Below are 13167 nucleotides of genomic sequence, written 5' to 3'. Positions count from 1 at the left end.
GTTAATCTCTGCTTTCCTTGTTTTGGATCGTTGGTCGTCACAAAGCCACTTGTGTTTTTTTAAAAAGGCTTTAGGATTTTCGTAATATGATTTTCCACTAAGCTGCAACAGTTGCAGTTTAAGTGACTTCTGAGAATATAGAACATTTCTGACTTTGAAAAATCTAAACTTTGCTAGCAAAAACTCAGAAATTTTCATGAGAACCTTTGGGCATTTCTGAGTTTGAAAAGTTGCACATTTCCAAGAAGTAACTCGAAAATTTTCTAGAAAATGTCTGGAAATTTCTGAGTTTCAAAAGGCAGAAATCTTTGACTCAATATTTCGAAAAGTTGAAAATTTTCGAATTTCAAACCCAAAAGTTTCAAAGTTTTTATTCTCAAAAATGTTTGACGTTTGAAGCTCAGAAATGAACTCGCTTTTTCTAGAGAATTTTGAAGATCAAACTCAAAATTTCAAAGTTTTTTTTCTTGTACATATTGGACTTTTGAAACTCAGAAATTTCAGATGTTTTTTTCTCAAAAGTTTCTGAGATTAATCTCAAAATTTGACGTTTTTTTTCTTCCAAATGAGTTTTTTGGCAGAAATGTGCTGATATTTTTCTATCTATAATGTCATTCTAGTTCACAGGCAGAAACATTTTTAGTATTTTGTCATTTTTGACTAACCTGTTGCAGTTTAACGTTATTTAACTGATTTTTGAGAATATTGACAAAGAACGACCTCTTCCTGTAAACATTCACCATTCAGTCTGGTATCAGCACTTTACAACTTCATTTAGTTGCAAAAGTTTTCCAAATAAAAAAAGGCTTCTGTAGTTAAATGGAAACTTTGCACAATGTGACGATTAATCGTAAGAATAATCGATTATCCTGACAATTAATCGATTGTCAGAATAATCGATTGCTAAATTAATCATTAGTTGCAGCCCTAAATTAAACAAAGGTAACCTCTTTTTTCAGTCTATTATTCCACGTCTCCATGTATTTTCCTCCTGCTCTCTTCTATCCTGCCTTTAATTAGAGCTCCAGCTAGACGCCTCATTGGCCCCAAACCTCGAGCCAATCTTGCTGCGGCTCCCCTCCATCCCCTCAGGTGGTCCATGTGTGCCTGAGACGACATTCCCAGTTAAAAACCTTCCCAGTTCGTTCATTCTGGGCAGTCTGTAAGGAGCTCACCAGGACTCCCAGTTGGAAACAAACCACTCAGAGATCCGGAGTCTCTTCGGCTTCTTCCCACTCCAGACGGACGCAGCAGAGTCAGAATAACCACCAGGTAAGAGGCCAAGCCTGTGTTTACCTCAGGAGTTTTGGGTAATTTCCAAGGTTTCAAACGCAGATGAAAGTTTGTTTATGTGGAAAAACGCCTGGTGTTGATGTTACGATGACAAAGGCTTGGTATTAAAGGCCAAAAGTCCAGACAAGTCCAGGCAAGAAGCAGCGAGACACAAGAAATGTTTCATCTAACAACCTAATTATTGCAATTAGGTTTGAATTTGCTTAAAAAATCAAAGTGATTTTTTCTTTAAAAGTAAGCCTTCAGTTTTGTGGTTCTTGTAGAAGTGGAAGAAGTCCAGTCATGGCTGAACGGAGGAGCTGCTTCGCTGTTTGGATCACTTCCCTTCTTGTTGTGATGCTGCTGCCTGGTGAGTACAGCATCAGTGTGCTGCAATATTCAGCTTTAATGAGTAACTGGAGCTGCAGAAGCATCTCAGAGCAGCACTACTTTAACATACTTTTACTATGGTAAAAGTAAAAAGTAGAAGTAAAAAAGTATTTGGTAAAAAGTCTTCAAAAGAACTGAGTAAATGACCAAAATATTAATTAATATTTAAATATTACATCATCGGGTGGACAAGAGTAGAAAGGTATGTGGAAATGTTTCTATTTTAAAGTCAAAAATGAAAATAACAAAATCAGGCAAATTTTATTTGTTCCCAGATCAGTTTCTTTCAATAATAATAATAAAAACTTATGAAACTTTAACACAAACTGCAGGTGTGTGTCTGTTTGGTGAAAACATGTTTGTTTTTCACTAGGTCGGTAGAAAATCCAGAATTTTTTCTAAAGTAAGAGTAGAAATATTTTGTAATAAAATTACTCAAGTAAAATTAAAAAGTATCCGTCCAAGAAAAGTACGAGTAAAAAAGCGTTTGGTAAAAAGTCTCCTCTAGTAGTGAATAACTGATGAAAACATCAATTAATATTTACATCATCAGACGGACAAAAGTAGAAAGTTACGTGGAAAGTTTAAAAACCAAACTGAAATTAATTCATACAAGTAACAAAACCAGGCGAAATATTTTTTCCAATTCAATTTCTTTCACTGTAGAACTGATAAAACTTTAACAAAACTTTTGGTTTGTGTCTGTAGCTGCATTTCTATTACGAATGAGCGCAAAAAATGTAAAAAAAACCCCAAAAAAACAAACAAACTCAATAAGTCATTAGAAACATGCTTCGTCATCCTCCTCCTACCACTTCCTGTTGTCTTCTTGTTCGTTGATTCCGCCAGTAGTAACATCCTGTTGTTGGTCATGTGACTCATTTCCATTGCAGTTTTGCAGCCAAAGAGCTTAGCACAATTTTTAAATTGCTTCATTTCCAATAATCTAACTTATTTTTAAATGTCAAATTGAACAATTATGTGGTTGATAGAAAAGTTACTCACAGAGGGTTGAGTATCCAGAAATTTTACTCAAGTAAGAGTAAAGATAATCCTAAAAGTAAATATGTTTAAAGTTAATGTAATTAGTTTCTACCCGTCTCTGAAGCAAATATCTCCAACGATTTCTGGCATTAAAAGTTTAGGGAAGTTTTTTTTCACCATCTAAATGTCAGCTTTAAATTAATGATTATAAATCAAATCTGTTATTATTATAAATTAATCACTGGGTTCGTACAATGTCAGCTAGCAGCGCAGAAAGCCTCAAAAGACAACAAACGTTTGTTTTAAGTTGTTTATTTTGTCAGACAATCTGATCATATCTGAAAGTTTCACTTTAATATACAAAAGCAGAGAGTTTGTGAATTATTTGTTTTAAAAAGTTGGAGCATTTCTCATTAAAACAAACTGCTGAATAGTTCAGGGTGTTTCTGCATCGCAGGAGAGTAAAAATGCGCTTTATTCATCAGTTTCCATCAGAGTATTTAAGAGAAAATGCCTGTAAATTCCAACATCAGAAGATTGAGAAGGAGCGTTGTGTGTAAATTAGATCACACCTGTCGGAGTGATGGAACAGGTGAATGATCAGGTCTGTATTAATTATGGATCAGGGACAAAAAGCGTCTTTTGGTTTTGACTCGGTGATGAATCGCCACGTCAGCAGGTTAAAACCCCCCGGGGTAAATGAGGCGTTTTAGTGGAGCAGAAAGTTTATTGGTTCATTTTAGCCTCTTCTGTCTTTAATTTGTTATAATTTAGAGGTTTTACATCAAAGCAGCAAAGCTTTTTGTAGCTAAATGCTGATGTTTAATGACGATGTGCGCTCATGTACGGGACTCTCCACATGACATGGCAACATGAGAACAAAACCTTCAAATAAATGCAGATTATTGCAGCAGTAATGAGCTCTGGAGATTTTATCGTCTAAGATGAACTGGGCTGGTTTTGTTCTCACGGCTCCAGTGGGTTTAACTTTCATATTTACTGCTTTGAATGTAGATATTCCCTGTTTATGAACATGAACCTAAATGGAATGTTTTCTTATCTTTCCCATTTTGGAAAGTGTCATGGATAACTAACTGAAAGCTGCTAAGCAGTTTTAAAACAAAAAAAGTAAATAATTTCGCCTGTGGCCTTGTTTTTTTGTGTTAGTTTAAATAAATCTGCTTCTTCTGCATAAATGACACTTATGATAAGTAGTAGCTGCTCATCTGAAGGTTCTGTTGGTGGAGACCTTTGACCTCCACGTCGTCGCCGCGGCTCGTTCATCTCCTCTGACGCCCATAAATAAACATCTCATCTCCTCCGCCACCTGTTTCCAGTTTGCTCCCGACCTGACGGCCTTTTCTCCCTCTTTTCTTTTTGAAATACTTTCAGACGGTTTAACCGGTTCTTTTCATCGTTCCTGTTAAAAAATCAGGACCTGTCAGCATTAAAGCCCGGCTGCTTCCAGATGTGCGACTCGCTTTTTTCTTTCTTTTTACGAGCTTGTAAAGAACAATCCAGCGGATACACAGAGGCGTGTTGGCGCTCCCACCCCCTTCCTCTTCCTCTTCATCACCACCGGCCTCCTTCACTTCTCCTTCCCTTTCATTTACACTGTAAAAAATAGATGCTCCTGTATGTCAAATCACAGATGTTATGGTGCTCATTATATTATTATATAAAACACTGTTATGTAAAACTGACACTTAATTTTTATGGATTTAACAGCAGTGCTGCACCGGTTGCAGTTATTACCGATCCTTCAGAAGCCGATTTAAATCTTTTTTGGCTGAAATGTTGCTAGAGAAAGTTGCTGAGTTCAGACAGTTGTTTGCAGTAAACATCCAGACGTGACCTGGTGGTTCAGAGGTCGATCTTTTACTGAAGTAGATAAGATCGGCTTCACATGTAAAAATCAATCAATCACCGATCTCCCAGAATTAAGGAAATCAGCGCTGATAAACCACTGCACCTCCACTTAACAGATTACTAATGTAATTCAGCTGCAAGTTAAATGTCAGATTTCTTTTTGGTAGAGTTAGTTACTTAAAATCTGTCATCTTCACAGGAAAACTCATCAGTTTTTTAACAGTTTGTTAGCAGTGTAGCTTTCATCTGCACCTTCTGGCCTCCTCCATCAAACCTTCTCCAAACACATATAGATGTTTCCTTTGGACCTCTGCCATGTCATCCTGAATCTGCAGACCTTTTTAAGCTCTTTTCCCTTCCTCTTCCTCCTCCCCTCTGTAAGGGATTAACACCTTTCCCCCGGAGAGATGAAAGGAACCAGGAGCTGATTCTGCTGTTCCCCTTCGCTGTTTGGGGGTCAAACTGTGCGATGCACATGTGCGCACAAACAAATATGGGTTGGTGCACACGCAGCGTTTTGGACGCGCAGCGGGAGGCTTGATGCTACAGGCGTCCCCATAAAATCTACAAAGAGCTGCCGATGCAGCACTCCGGGCTGAGCCAATTACCTCTGGCCTACTTCATCAATGATACCAGCCTCTAAGTGTTTGAGGTTTAATGTCATATTATCGATGCATTACAGGCAAATTAAAAATCCTGGAAAGTTTCCCAAACTAACTTCTGGATGTGACATGACATCTACTTTTGCTTTTCTGTTTGCAGCATTCTTATCTGCAGGGCCGATTCTGCAAAAGTCCAAAGGAGATGGTAAATATGTCAGTTTTATCTTCCATTGTTACTTCTTAGTGCAAACACTTGAAATAAGACAAAGTTAGCTTTCAAGTAACTTTTCAGCAAGATATAAGAGCTCGTTTTTAGGCAAAAATTCCTTATTGATGAAAAAGTACTAGTATATTCCAGAGGGACGCCGAAAGGAAACCTGCTAGGTTATTTTATCAATCAAATCAAAGTAATTTTTATCTGTATTCTGCTAAGTTACATCAATACATCCATACTGTTTTTTGAAAATGTGCAAATTCATGCAAAATCAACAGATCATCACAATTTTTTGTGATAAATTTTCTGCAAATATAGTCAAAAACTTTGGGTTTAAGTGATGCTAACTCCCACCTGCAGGTGGCAGTATTTCTTACTTCTACAACACTGCTACCTCAGCCGTACTGGATGTCAGGTTATTGTCTGTGATCAATGTGGAGAGTAACATAAACATGGCGGCCATGTTTATTTCCCAGCATGAAGTTGTGGTTGTTTTGAAGCAATCTGATTGGCTGACAGGTTTGCACTGCCCCCTATGGGTTTGACATGTTTAAGACAACAATCAGGGGAGTTTTTTTCTGTGTTCATGTGGAAGAAAACTTTTCTGAAAACAGTCCTGTGTGTGCGATAATTCTTTAAACAATGTGGTAAAGATTTAGGTTTTTATAAAAACCAGAATCTGGTTGAAGGCTTTTAGACTCCTCTGTTCAGAAGACATTCTTCGTCTCAGCATGATTTATACTGCAATATAATTACACACAGCTGGACTCATTAGGTGGCTCCTAAAGGGAAGTCAGGGCTAAGGATCCCTACCTTACAATACACTTAATGACCTAAAGCAGTTTTTATATACAAGTTATCAATTTCCCTGAAGCTTTTTTATCTTTTCCTCATATTACAACCATAAATCTTACAGTTATTGTTGGGATTGTATGCATGTTGTGAAGTAGAGCAAGATAAATAAAAGGAGCAAACTTACTCTGATACAGCTAAATAAAATCAAGTGGATCTAATTCTTGTCTGTGTCTTGGCCTCAGTGGGGGAAAGCATCCAGGAAAAGGCAGAAGCTGCAGCTTCCCACAGGAGACTGATCCGTAACCGCAGGAACATCAGCTGGTACAAACAGCACTCCGACTTCTGGGCCTGGTACAAGTACTTCACAGACAACGGCAACCAGGAGGCAGTGAGTCAGCTCTAACACACACAAATGAAGCTGTCTGCATTACACACCTGCTGGCTACTGGCACCAGGTTTACAAAGGTTTTAAAAGACTACAGTTGCAAACCACCTAAAATTTCCTATTGGACGTATCTTTTAAATCCTTTTTTTCATTTTAAGTTGTCTAAATAAAGTGGAACTGCGGTACTTTGGTGTGAATTTCTCGTTATTGTGGCTCCACAGGCTGAGAGCAACTGTTTTGGTACTGTCTCTTTAAATGCAAATGAGGCCCTTCAGGCCCCGCCCCCCTTCAAGAACGTTCCAAAGCTCTATAGAGTGGAAGCCATTTTTGGAGATAGCAGAGATGCCATTATCTAGCAATGTCATCAACAGAAGACTGACATGTTTGAGCCAGAAAATGTTAACCAATATTAATGAACGCGCCTTGCAAATAAGGCCTTAGCATGGTTAGCGAGTTAGCTAATGCTAGCGTCGTGAACGTCACTGAATATATTTGGATCATGTGTTCCTGACATTAATGTTAAAAAAAGCCAAATTATTTATGTAACAATACCATTCGAAACAGTACACTATTGTCATTAAGGAGCTAACAGGTAGCTCACAGCGCTAACAAGGTGGCACAATGCTACTGCCAGCAAAAACAACAGACAATAAATTCATATCTAGAATAAAGTTATTTTTAGTGTTATTTGCAGCTTACTGTCATTTCTGTATTGACCTTCAGTCAGACAAAGTCTCTTGGTAAATCCTTCCTGACATTGCCGAAGGTTGAATTGTATCATGCAAATAAAAAGGACTTTCCCCAAAGATGTGGGAACATTTACGAGAAAAATAACATTTATTGAGGCACAGTGAAGAAGTTCTGATGGACGGTGTAATGAATTGTTTGGGTTAATACACACAAAAACCAAATGTTTTGAGTTATCCACCTGTAGCTTTGGTATCCTTGAGCTTGTACTACAAAAGTGCAAAATTGTACAAAATTAAAATTGTGAATTTGCAAAATTGGTTAATCTGAAGTCCATGACACTGACAGTTCCACAGCAAATACTGTGATGTAATAGTTTAGAAAACATCAGAGCGAATAGAGAAAACTAAAAGAAATATGACTCAAATAGAGTATAAAGACATCTACCCACCACCGGAAGAGACTAGATTCGACTTGCCGTTTGGAGAATTGAGCAAAGAGTAAGGCAGAACATCTGATGAACAATAATGGAGTATTGGCAAATCACTCAGAAAACCCCAGACTGTTTCAAGCTTCATAGTTCAGCCATATTTTTACAGAAGAAACTCAATTCAGAGTTTGAACAGGTGGTGACCTGTGGTCACTGGCCGAGAGACATGCTATGCAGTGGCCAAACAATAATGCTAACACTCATATCAAAGGGCAACTTAGAGACACTAATTAACCTAAGAATCAGGTTTTTGGACTGTGGGACATCAAGCCGGGATTTGAACCCGGGACCTATTTGCCTCAAGGCAATAGCGCTACCAATCACACCAAAATAATTCTCCTGTAACAAAACCAGGGCTATATTTTCATGCTGTAATGGATTTAAAACACCATCTATGTACCTGTTTTTCTGTACTTTAAGCTAGTAGAGGGAGCAAACCACTAATAACCCCCTTCACCTCCAGGTTCATGAAATGGACAAGATCTATCTGGCCTATCTCCAGAACAAGAACCGTGCTGAGGCGCGCCGCTCCTACAAGGCCTACCTGCACCACTTGGGGGAGATATACAAGTCCTGCGCCGACTCTGACGATCCCAACTGCGTGGCGTCTTACACAGGCCGGCCCAAATCCAAACCAGAGCCCCCTAAACCAGCCCCCATAAAAACATGTGACCCAACCAAGGATACTCACTGCTTGTATATGGCTCTAGTCCAGGGTAAGAGCCCCTATCTGCCCCTGGTGGTCCCTGTTGCCCCCACAGCACCAGTTAAGGCCCCCGCTTCTTTGTATGTCCGTGCTGCTGCTCAGTCGAAGGAGCCGGCCCATTATTACTTCGCTCCATCTGCAGTGTCCTTCCTTACCAAGGTAAGATGTGTCTTCCATCATGTGGACAGAGTAACTAACCCACCAAATCAACTTTTTTTTATTTGCAATGTAAACAGGGAGTGGAAAGGGTCTCCTCTGCTCTGATGTACTGCAGGATGGACGACAATCAGGTTGACTGCAGGACAGGAAGTGGGAGGGGCTCACAGTAACACTTGCTTCTTGCTCAGGACTGAGCTGAACTGCAGAGCTTTGACTCAATAAAAAACTCTAACAACTCAGATTAAAGTCGTTAGATTTGTCAGTTTTTTTTTATTTTTTGATAAAAAGTCACTAGAGGGGTCTGGAAAGATACTAAACATGATGACAAAGTTTATAAGTTAGTAACAGTGCTTTTTTTCCTCCTTACCCCTCCACCCATCCCCACATTTGGCCACGCCCCTCAGTGTCTCTTAGCTCCACCCACTTAGGTGGAATTGTACAAAATTTGTCAGGGGCTGGATTATACTTTCTCAGGGGTGTTAGATACACTTTAAAGTTGAAGTTGTATGGTAACTGAAATTGGCTGAGTTTTAGCTTGATTGGCTGTAAGAAAACAAACCAGTGTAGTCTTGTATCCTTAAGTAAAAGCATAAGGATAGTTTTTCTTGCGTTGAGACAACGTGTCAGTCTCTGTTTCTCGTTTTTTCAGGAGCAGAAGGCGGAGCTGCTGAGTATCTGCTCTTCAGATGACGTTGAGTGTCTGCAGTACCACCTCAGAGCTGCCTACGGGTATCGTGCCTCTCCTGGACCCCTCCCATCATACAGCCACCTGGGCTGTGACCCCAAGAAAGACCCAGCCTGCAAAGCTAAACTAGCTCAAAAGGCACCTTCTGGTCTCCATCATCAGTACTCCAACTGTGATCCTCTCCGGGACCCTCACTGTTCCCATGCTGCCTCTCTTCTTGTATGTTTTTTGTCAATATATTGCCAATTCATGACATGTTATCTGCTGTCACTTTAACTTTTTACTTATCTGTTCCTACAGGCTCCTCGTGCTCCCAACCATTCAGCCCACACTGGTCCTGGATCTTGCAACCCTCTTTATGAAGACAACTGCAATCCTCTGACTGCTACCAGATTCTCTTCCCCCCCACAAGAGTACAGAGGCGTTGAACGAGACGAAGCGGCGTCTATTCGCGCAGCTCCTCGTCCAGCTGAGCAGAATGACCCTTATGCCATGTTTAGGGATGCTTATGCTAATGCTAACAGAGTTACAGATCCTTACGCAATGTACCGACAGTATCCAACCCCAGCCGCTCCTCAGTCTACCGATCCGTACAACATTCTTCGTCAGTTCATGTCTCAAGCTCAGGATAACGACCCATACGCTCCACGCATGTCTGCTCCTGAGTCTAACCCTAACGACCCTTTCTCTGCTGTCCGGGAAGCCATGAATCGTCAGAGTCCTCCCTCACCCAGGCAGCAGTACCCGTTTTCCAACCCGAGTTACGAGGAGCCGCCCCAGGAGGAGCGTCACTTTCTGGGACCTCCAGGTAAAACCAAAGATGGCTACGACTGCTACATTGGTTACGACCGCGAATGCTTCCCAGTGAGACCTAGCCAAACTCACTCCGGAGCTCCTCGCCGTACTCCCTACCCCGTTGATCCCTACCAACCCCATAAGAACACAGACAGCGACCGCAGAGGCGTCCTGGAGCCAGACAACCCTCACTGCGACCCTGAGTACGACCGTGACTGCCGCCTGCGTCGCTACGAACCAGCTCAACCCCAAGCTGAACTTCACATTCAGGAGGACCGCAGTCAGAGAACAGAAGAGTCTGAGCAACACGGACAAGACCAGTACGAGGCCGAGCCCTACCAGAGCGGCCAGGAAGAGCCTTATATGGCCTACCCGCCTCAGTCGCAGGGTACGCCCAGCCTGCAGGACATCCTCCGGAGCTACGGAGACCGTTTCCCCGAGCAGGACGACCACAGAGCCTACGCAGACGACTACCGCAAGAAGTAAAGGTGCAGGTGAAAACAGAAGGACATTAAACACACGGTCCCAAGCGTTCATGGTGATCAGACCTCAAACGCCTTATGCAGCAAGCAACCAGCTCTGACTGGTCAGGAAATGGGACTTGGGTCAAGTCTGTAGAGCAAATGAGCAAGAAAATGCACATGACGTCCAGATATAACCTCCGGCTGCAGGAGCACGCTCAGTAACGATGCTGAAAATCAGTGGCTTTGTATGACTTTAGATGCTTCAGGCCTATCCAGTATCTTCGCTTTCGACCTTCTACATTCAACCTCATTCTCGCACTATTATTTCCTTATCTTAAATTTTACTGCTCAATCTGTACTTCAAACCTTTTAAAGTCGTATCTGTTGCTATCAGTAATTAATTTTGTAATAAATGTTTCTTCATTTTGAATGTTCCAATAAAAGAAAAACACTCTAGAATCATTTGGTGCATTTTACTTAGAGGAAATCAGCAACTTTTTGCAGCAACTACATAGATACCAATTAAGCAACATATTTTCATTAGGTCCTTTAATTTAATTATCACTTATTGATAATATTGGCTTTTTATTGGATACGTTCATTTTACAGACCCTGTCCAGTTGCTCACATAATTCAAAGTTCTTCACTGGAAAATGAAGGAGCAGAGGTAAAAAAAACAAACATTTAAAACAAGAAATACATTAACAGACAGATTTACACATTTAGGGAAAAAACAAAGTGTAGATCAAAAATATTAATTGGCAAAAACCTAAAAATAATCATGGACCCTTAATGGTTACACCCCCACTCAGCTCCTTCAGACTAGCCAGCAGCAATTAGCAACAACCTGATAGAACTGTGCATCTGCTGAACTAGTTATAGGAACTACTTTTCAGTGAAACGCTGGTAAAAACGTTGCAAAAGGGTAAATAGAGGAGCCATGTTGTGATGACTTCCTGAAGGTGGAGTGCCAGAAACAGCAGAAGCTTCTTAAAGAGACATAGCCCCAATTTCAAGGTCTTACATTAAGACACATTTCTTTTAACTCATGTTATATATATATATATATATATATAGCTTTTTAATAACAACTAAAGTTAACATAGTTATCTGATTATGTTATAAAATAGAACTATGTGCCTAGAAATGCATAATTTTGACCCTTTAAGTGCTTGTGCTGTTATTAGAAGCCGTTGAGACCCAAAAGAAAGCACACAAATGTGCAAAATGTGAATTTTACATGATAGGTCCCCTTTAAAACTTCTCATTTAAAACAAACAAAATTGATAGACTTTGCAAAAAAGAGAGAAAAAGGCAATTTCTTACATAAGGTTTCTGTTAAATTGCTGGATCCCTAGCTTTTTATCACCAAGTTTAAACTGAGAAAGGTGGATGAATGAAGGCAGTAAATCCTGGCACCACCTGATTTAGTCTGATCATGATTTTCTCACTTGGCATTTTAAAACATGTAATTAAACCTTTAAAATTCATCTGACATAATTGAAGGTGCTTAAATCAATATTAATTGGGTGGAGGACTAATAGAAAGTCCCAAATAATCAATGGATTTGATAGTTAAACCGATTAATGCTTACTGTGATAAACATCCTCATTTCTTTCATTTGCTCTTAAAGCAGGATCAGAGTTGGTTTCTTGTTTATTACGGTGCTAATTCAATCCAAATCCATTCAGAAGGATACATTAACTAAATTGGGAAGCAGCAAGTGAATTCAGGGCAAATTACATTTGGTCTTAGGAAGCATTAAAAGCAGCAAGAACAGGAGGAGCTGCTTTACATCATTCTTGGTGGCACTGAGGGGGAAATGCCAAGTTGAGATAAAAGCAAATCTGACAAGTAGCATCAAACATAATATAGCTGGGAATATTTAACATGTACTGTAAGATTTTTCAGTCAAACAGCTACTAGAAACGGTTATAAAACTAAGAATAGAGGTGTTTCAAACATGAAGGAAACGTTTTTTAAAAATGGTCAGAATACTGAGGAATAAAGCTAAAATGGTGTGAAAATTCTCCATTACATCTTGGACATGTTAAACATAACGGCTAACCTTTAAAGTCTGCTGTTCATGGGTTTTACTGATTCTTAAATGCTTCAAAAGTTCTCCTTTCTTATATTTTAAATAATCAGGTGTTTTCAGAACAACACGAGTGGCTGGGCTGGGAAAGATATTTCAGGACCTAAAACATACGGTGCAAATTCTACACAGACTACATTTATTTTGAGAGAGCTTGCCTTTAAGGCCTGCCAGTTTGAAGTAACGATTCGTTTTATAAGAAACTGATTAATGGCTGTGCATTTAGGCCAGGAAGACTTTGCTGTGTGGGGAAATAAAACCAGAACAGTTAGTGCCATTATAAGCAGCAACTTTCCATGAGAACGTTTTGTCCCCATACAGTCCATGTTTGTAGTCAAACCAGCTCTATTTAACTTCAAAAAGAGAACACACACACAAATATGTAGGTTACTGAGAAAGCCAGCACCAAATCAAAGATAATTATACTGCAAACTAACAATAGATCACACTGGGAAATTAATAACTAAGTAATTTGATGATAGACATTAAGAGTCTGATTTAAAGAAGAATAAAACAGCTCGTGTTGGATTCATTTCTTAGGTAGTTTAATGCTTTTTTAGGCTGTTTGGATTATT

The 13167-nt window shown here is 39.7% G+C and overlaps 1 protein-coding gene across 1 annotated transcript; it reads left to right on the top strand.

Annotated features, from left to right (window-relative positions):
- The first annotated feature begins 570 nt into the window (after nt 1–570).
- On the top strand, nt 571–10959 carry and1 (actinodin1). Its single transcript, XM_007555728.2, has 7 exons — nt 571–1272; nt 1557–1642; nt 5278–5322; nt 6369–6514; nt 8152–8553; nt 9203–9457; nt 9539–10959. The coding sequence occupies exons 2-7, from the start codon at nt 1576–1578 to the stop codon at nt 10517–10519; spliced, it is 1896 nt and encodes a 631-aa protein (XP_007555790.1). The 5' UTR covers nt 571–1272; nt 1557–1575; the 3' UTR covers nt 10520–10959.
- The last annotated feature ends 2208 nt before the right edge of the window (nt 10960–13167 follow it).

The sequence above is a fragment of the Poecilia formosa genome, unplaced genomic scaffold (genome assembly GCF_000485575.1).
Source record: "Poecilia formosa unplaced genomic scaffold, Poecilia_formosa-5.1.2 Scaffold72, whole genome shotgun sequence".
Taxonomy (NCBI): domain Eukaryota; kingdom Metazoa; phylum Chordata; class Actinopteri; order Cyprinodontiformes; family Poeciliidae; genus Poecilia; species Poecilia formosa.
The sequence above is the reverse complement of the archived record's forward strand: the minus strand, read 5'-3'. Positions and strand labels throughout refer to the sequence as shown.

What these genes read in the sequence shown, in the direction of transcription:
- and1 (XM_007555728.2), top strand. Translation starts at nt 1,576, where the DNA reads ATGGCTGAACGGAGGAGCTGCTTCGCTGTTTGGATCACTTCCCTTCTT. An exon ending in GCAAAAGTCCAAAGGAGATG is followed by an intron (nt 5,323 to 6,368) that starts GTAAATATGTCA and finishes TCTTGGCCTCAG; the next exon opens with TGGGGGAAAGCATCCAGGAA. An exon ending in CAGTGTCCTTCCTTACCAAG is followed by an intron (nt 8,554 to 9,202) that starts GTAAGATGTGTC and finishes TCGTTTTTTCAG; the next exon opens with GAGCAGAAGGCGGAGCTGCT.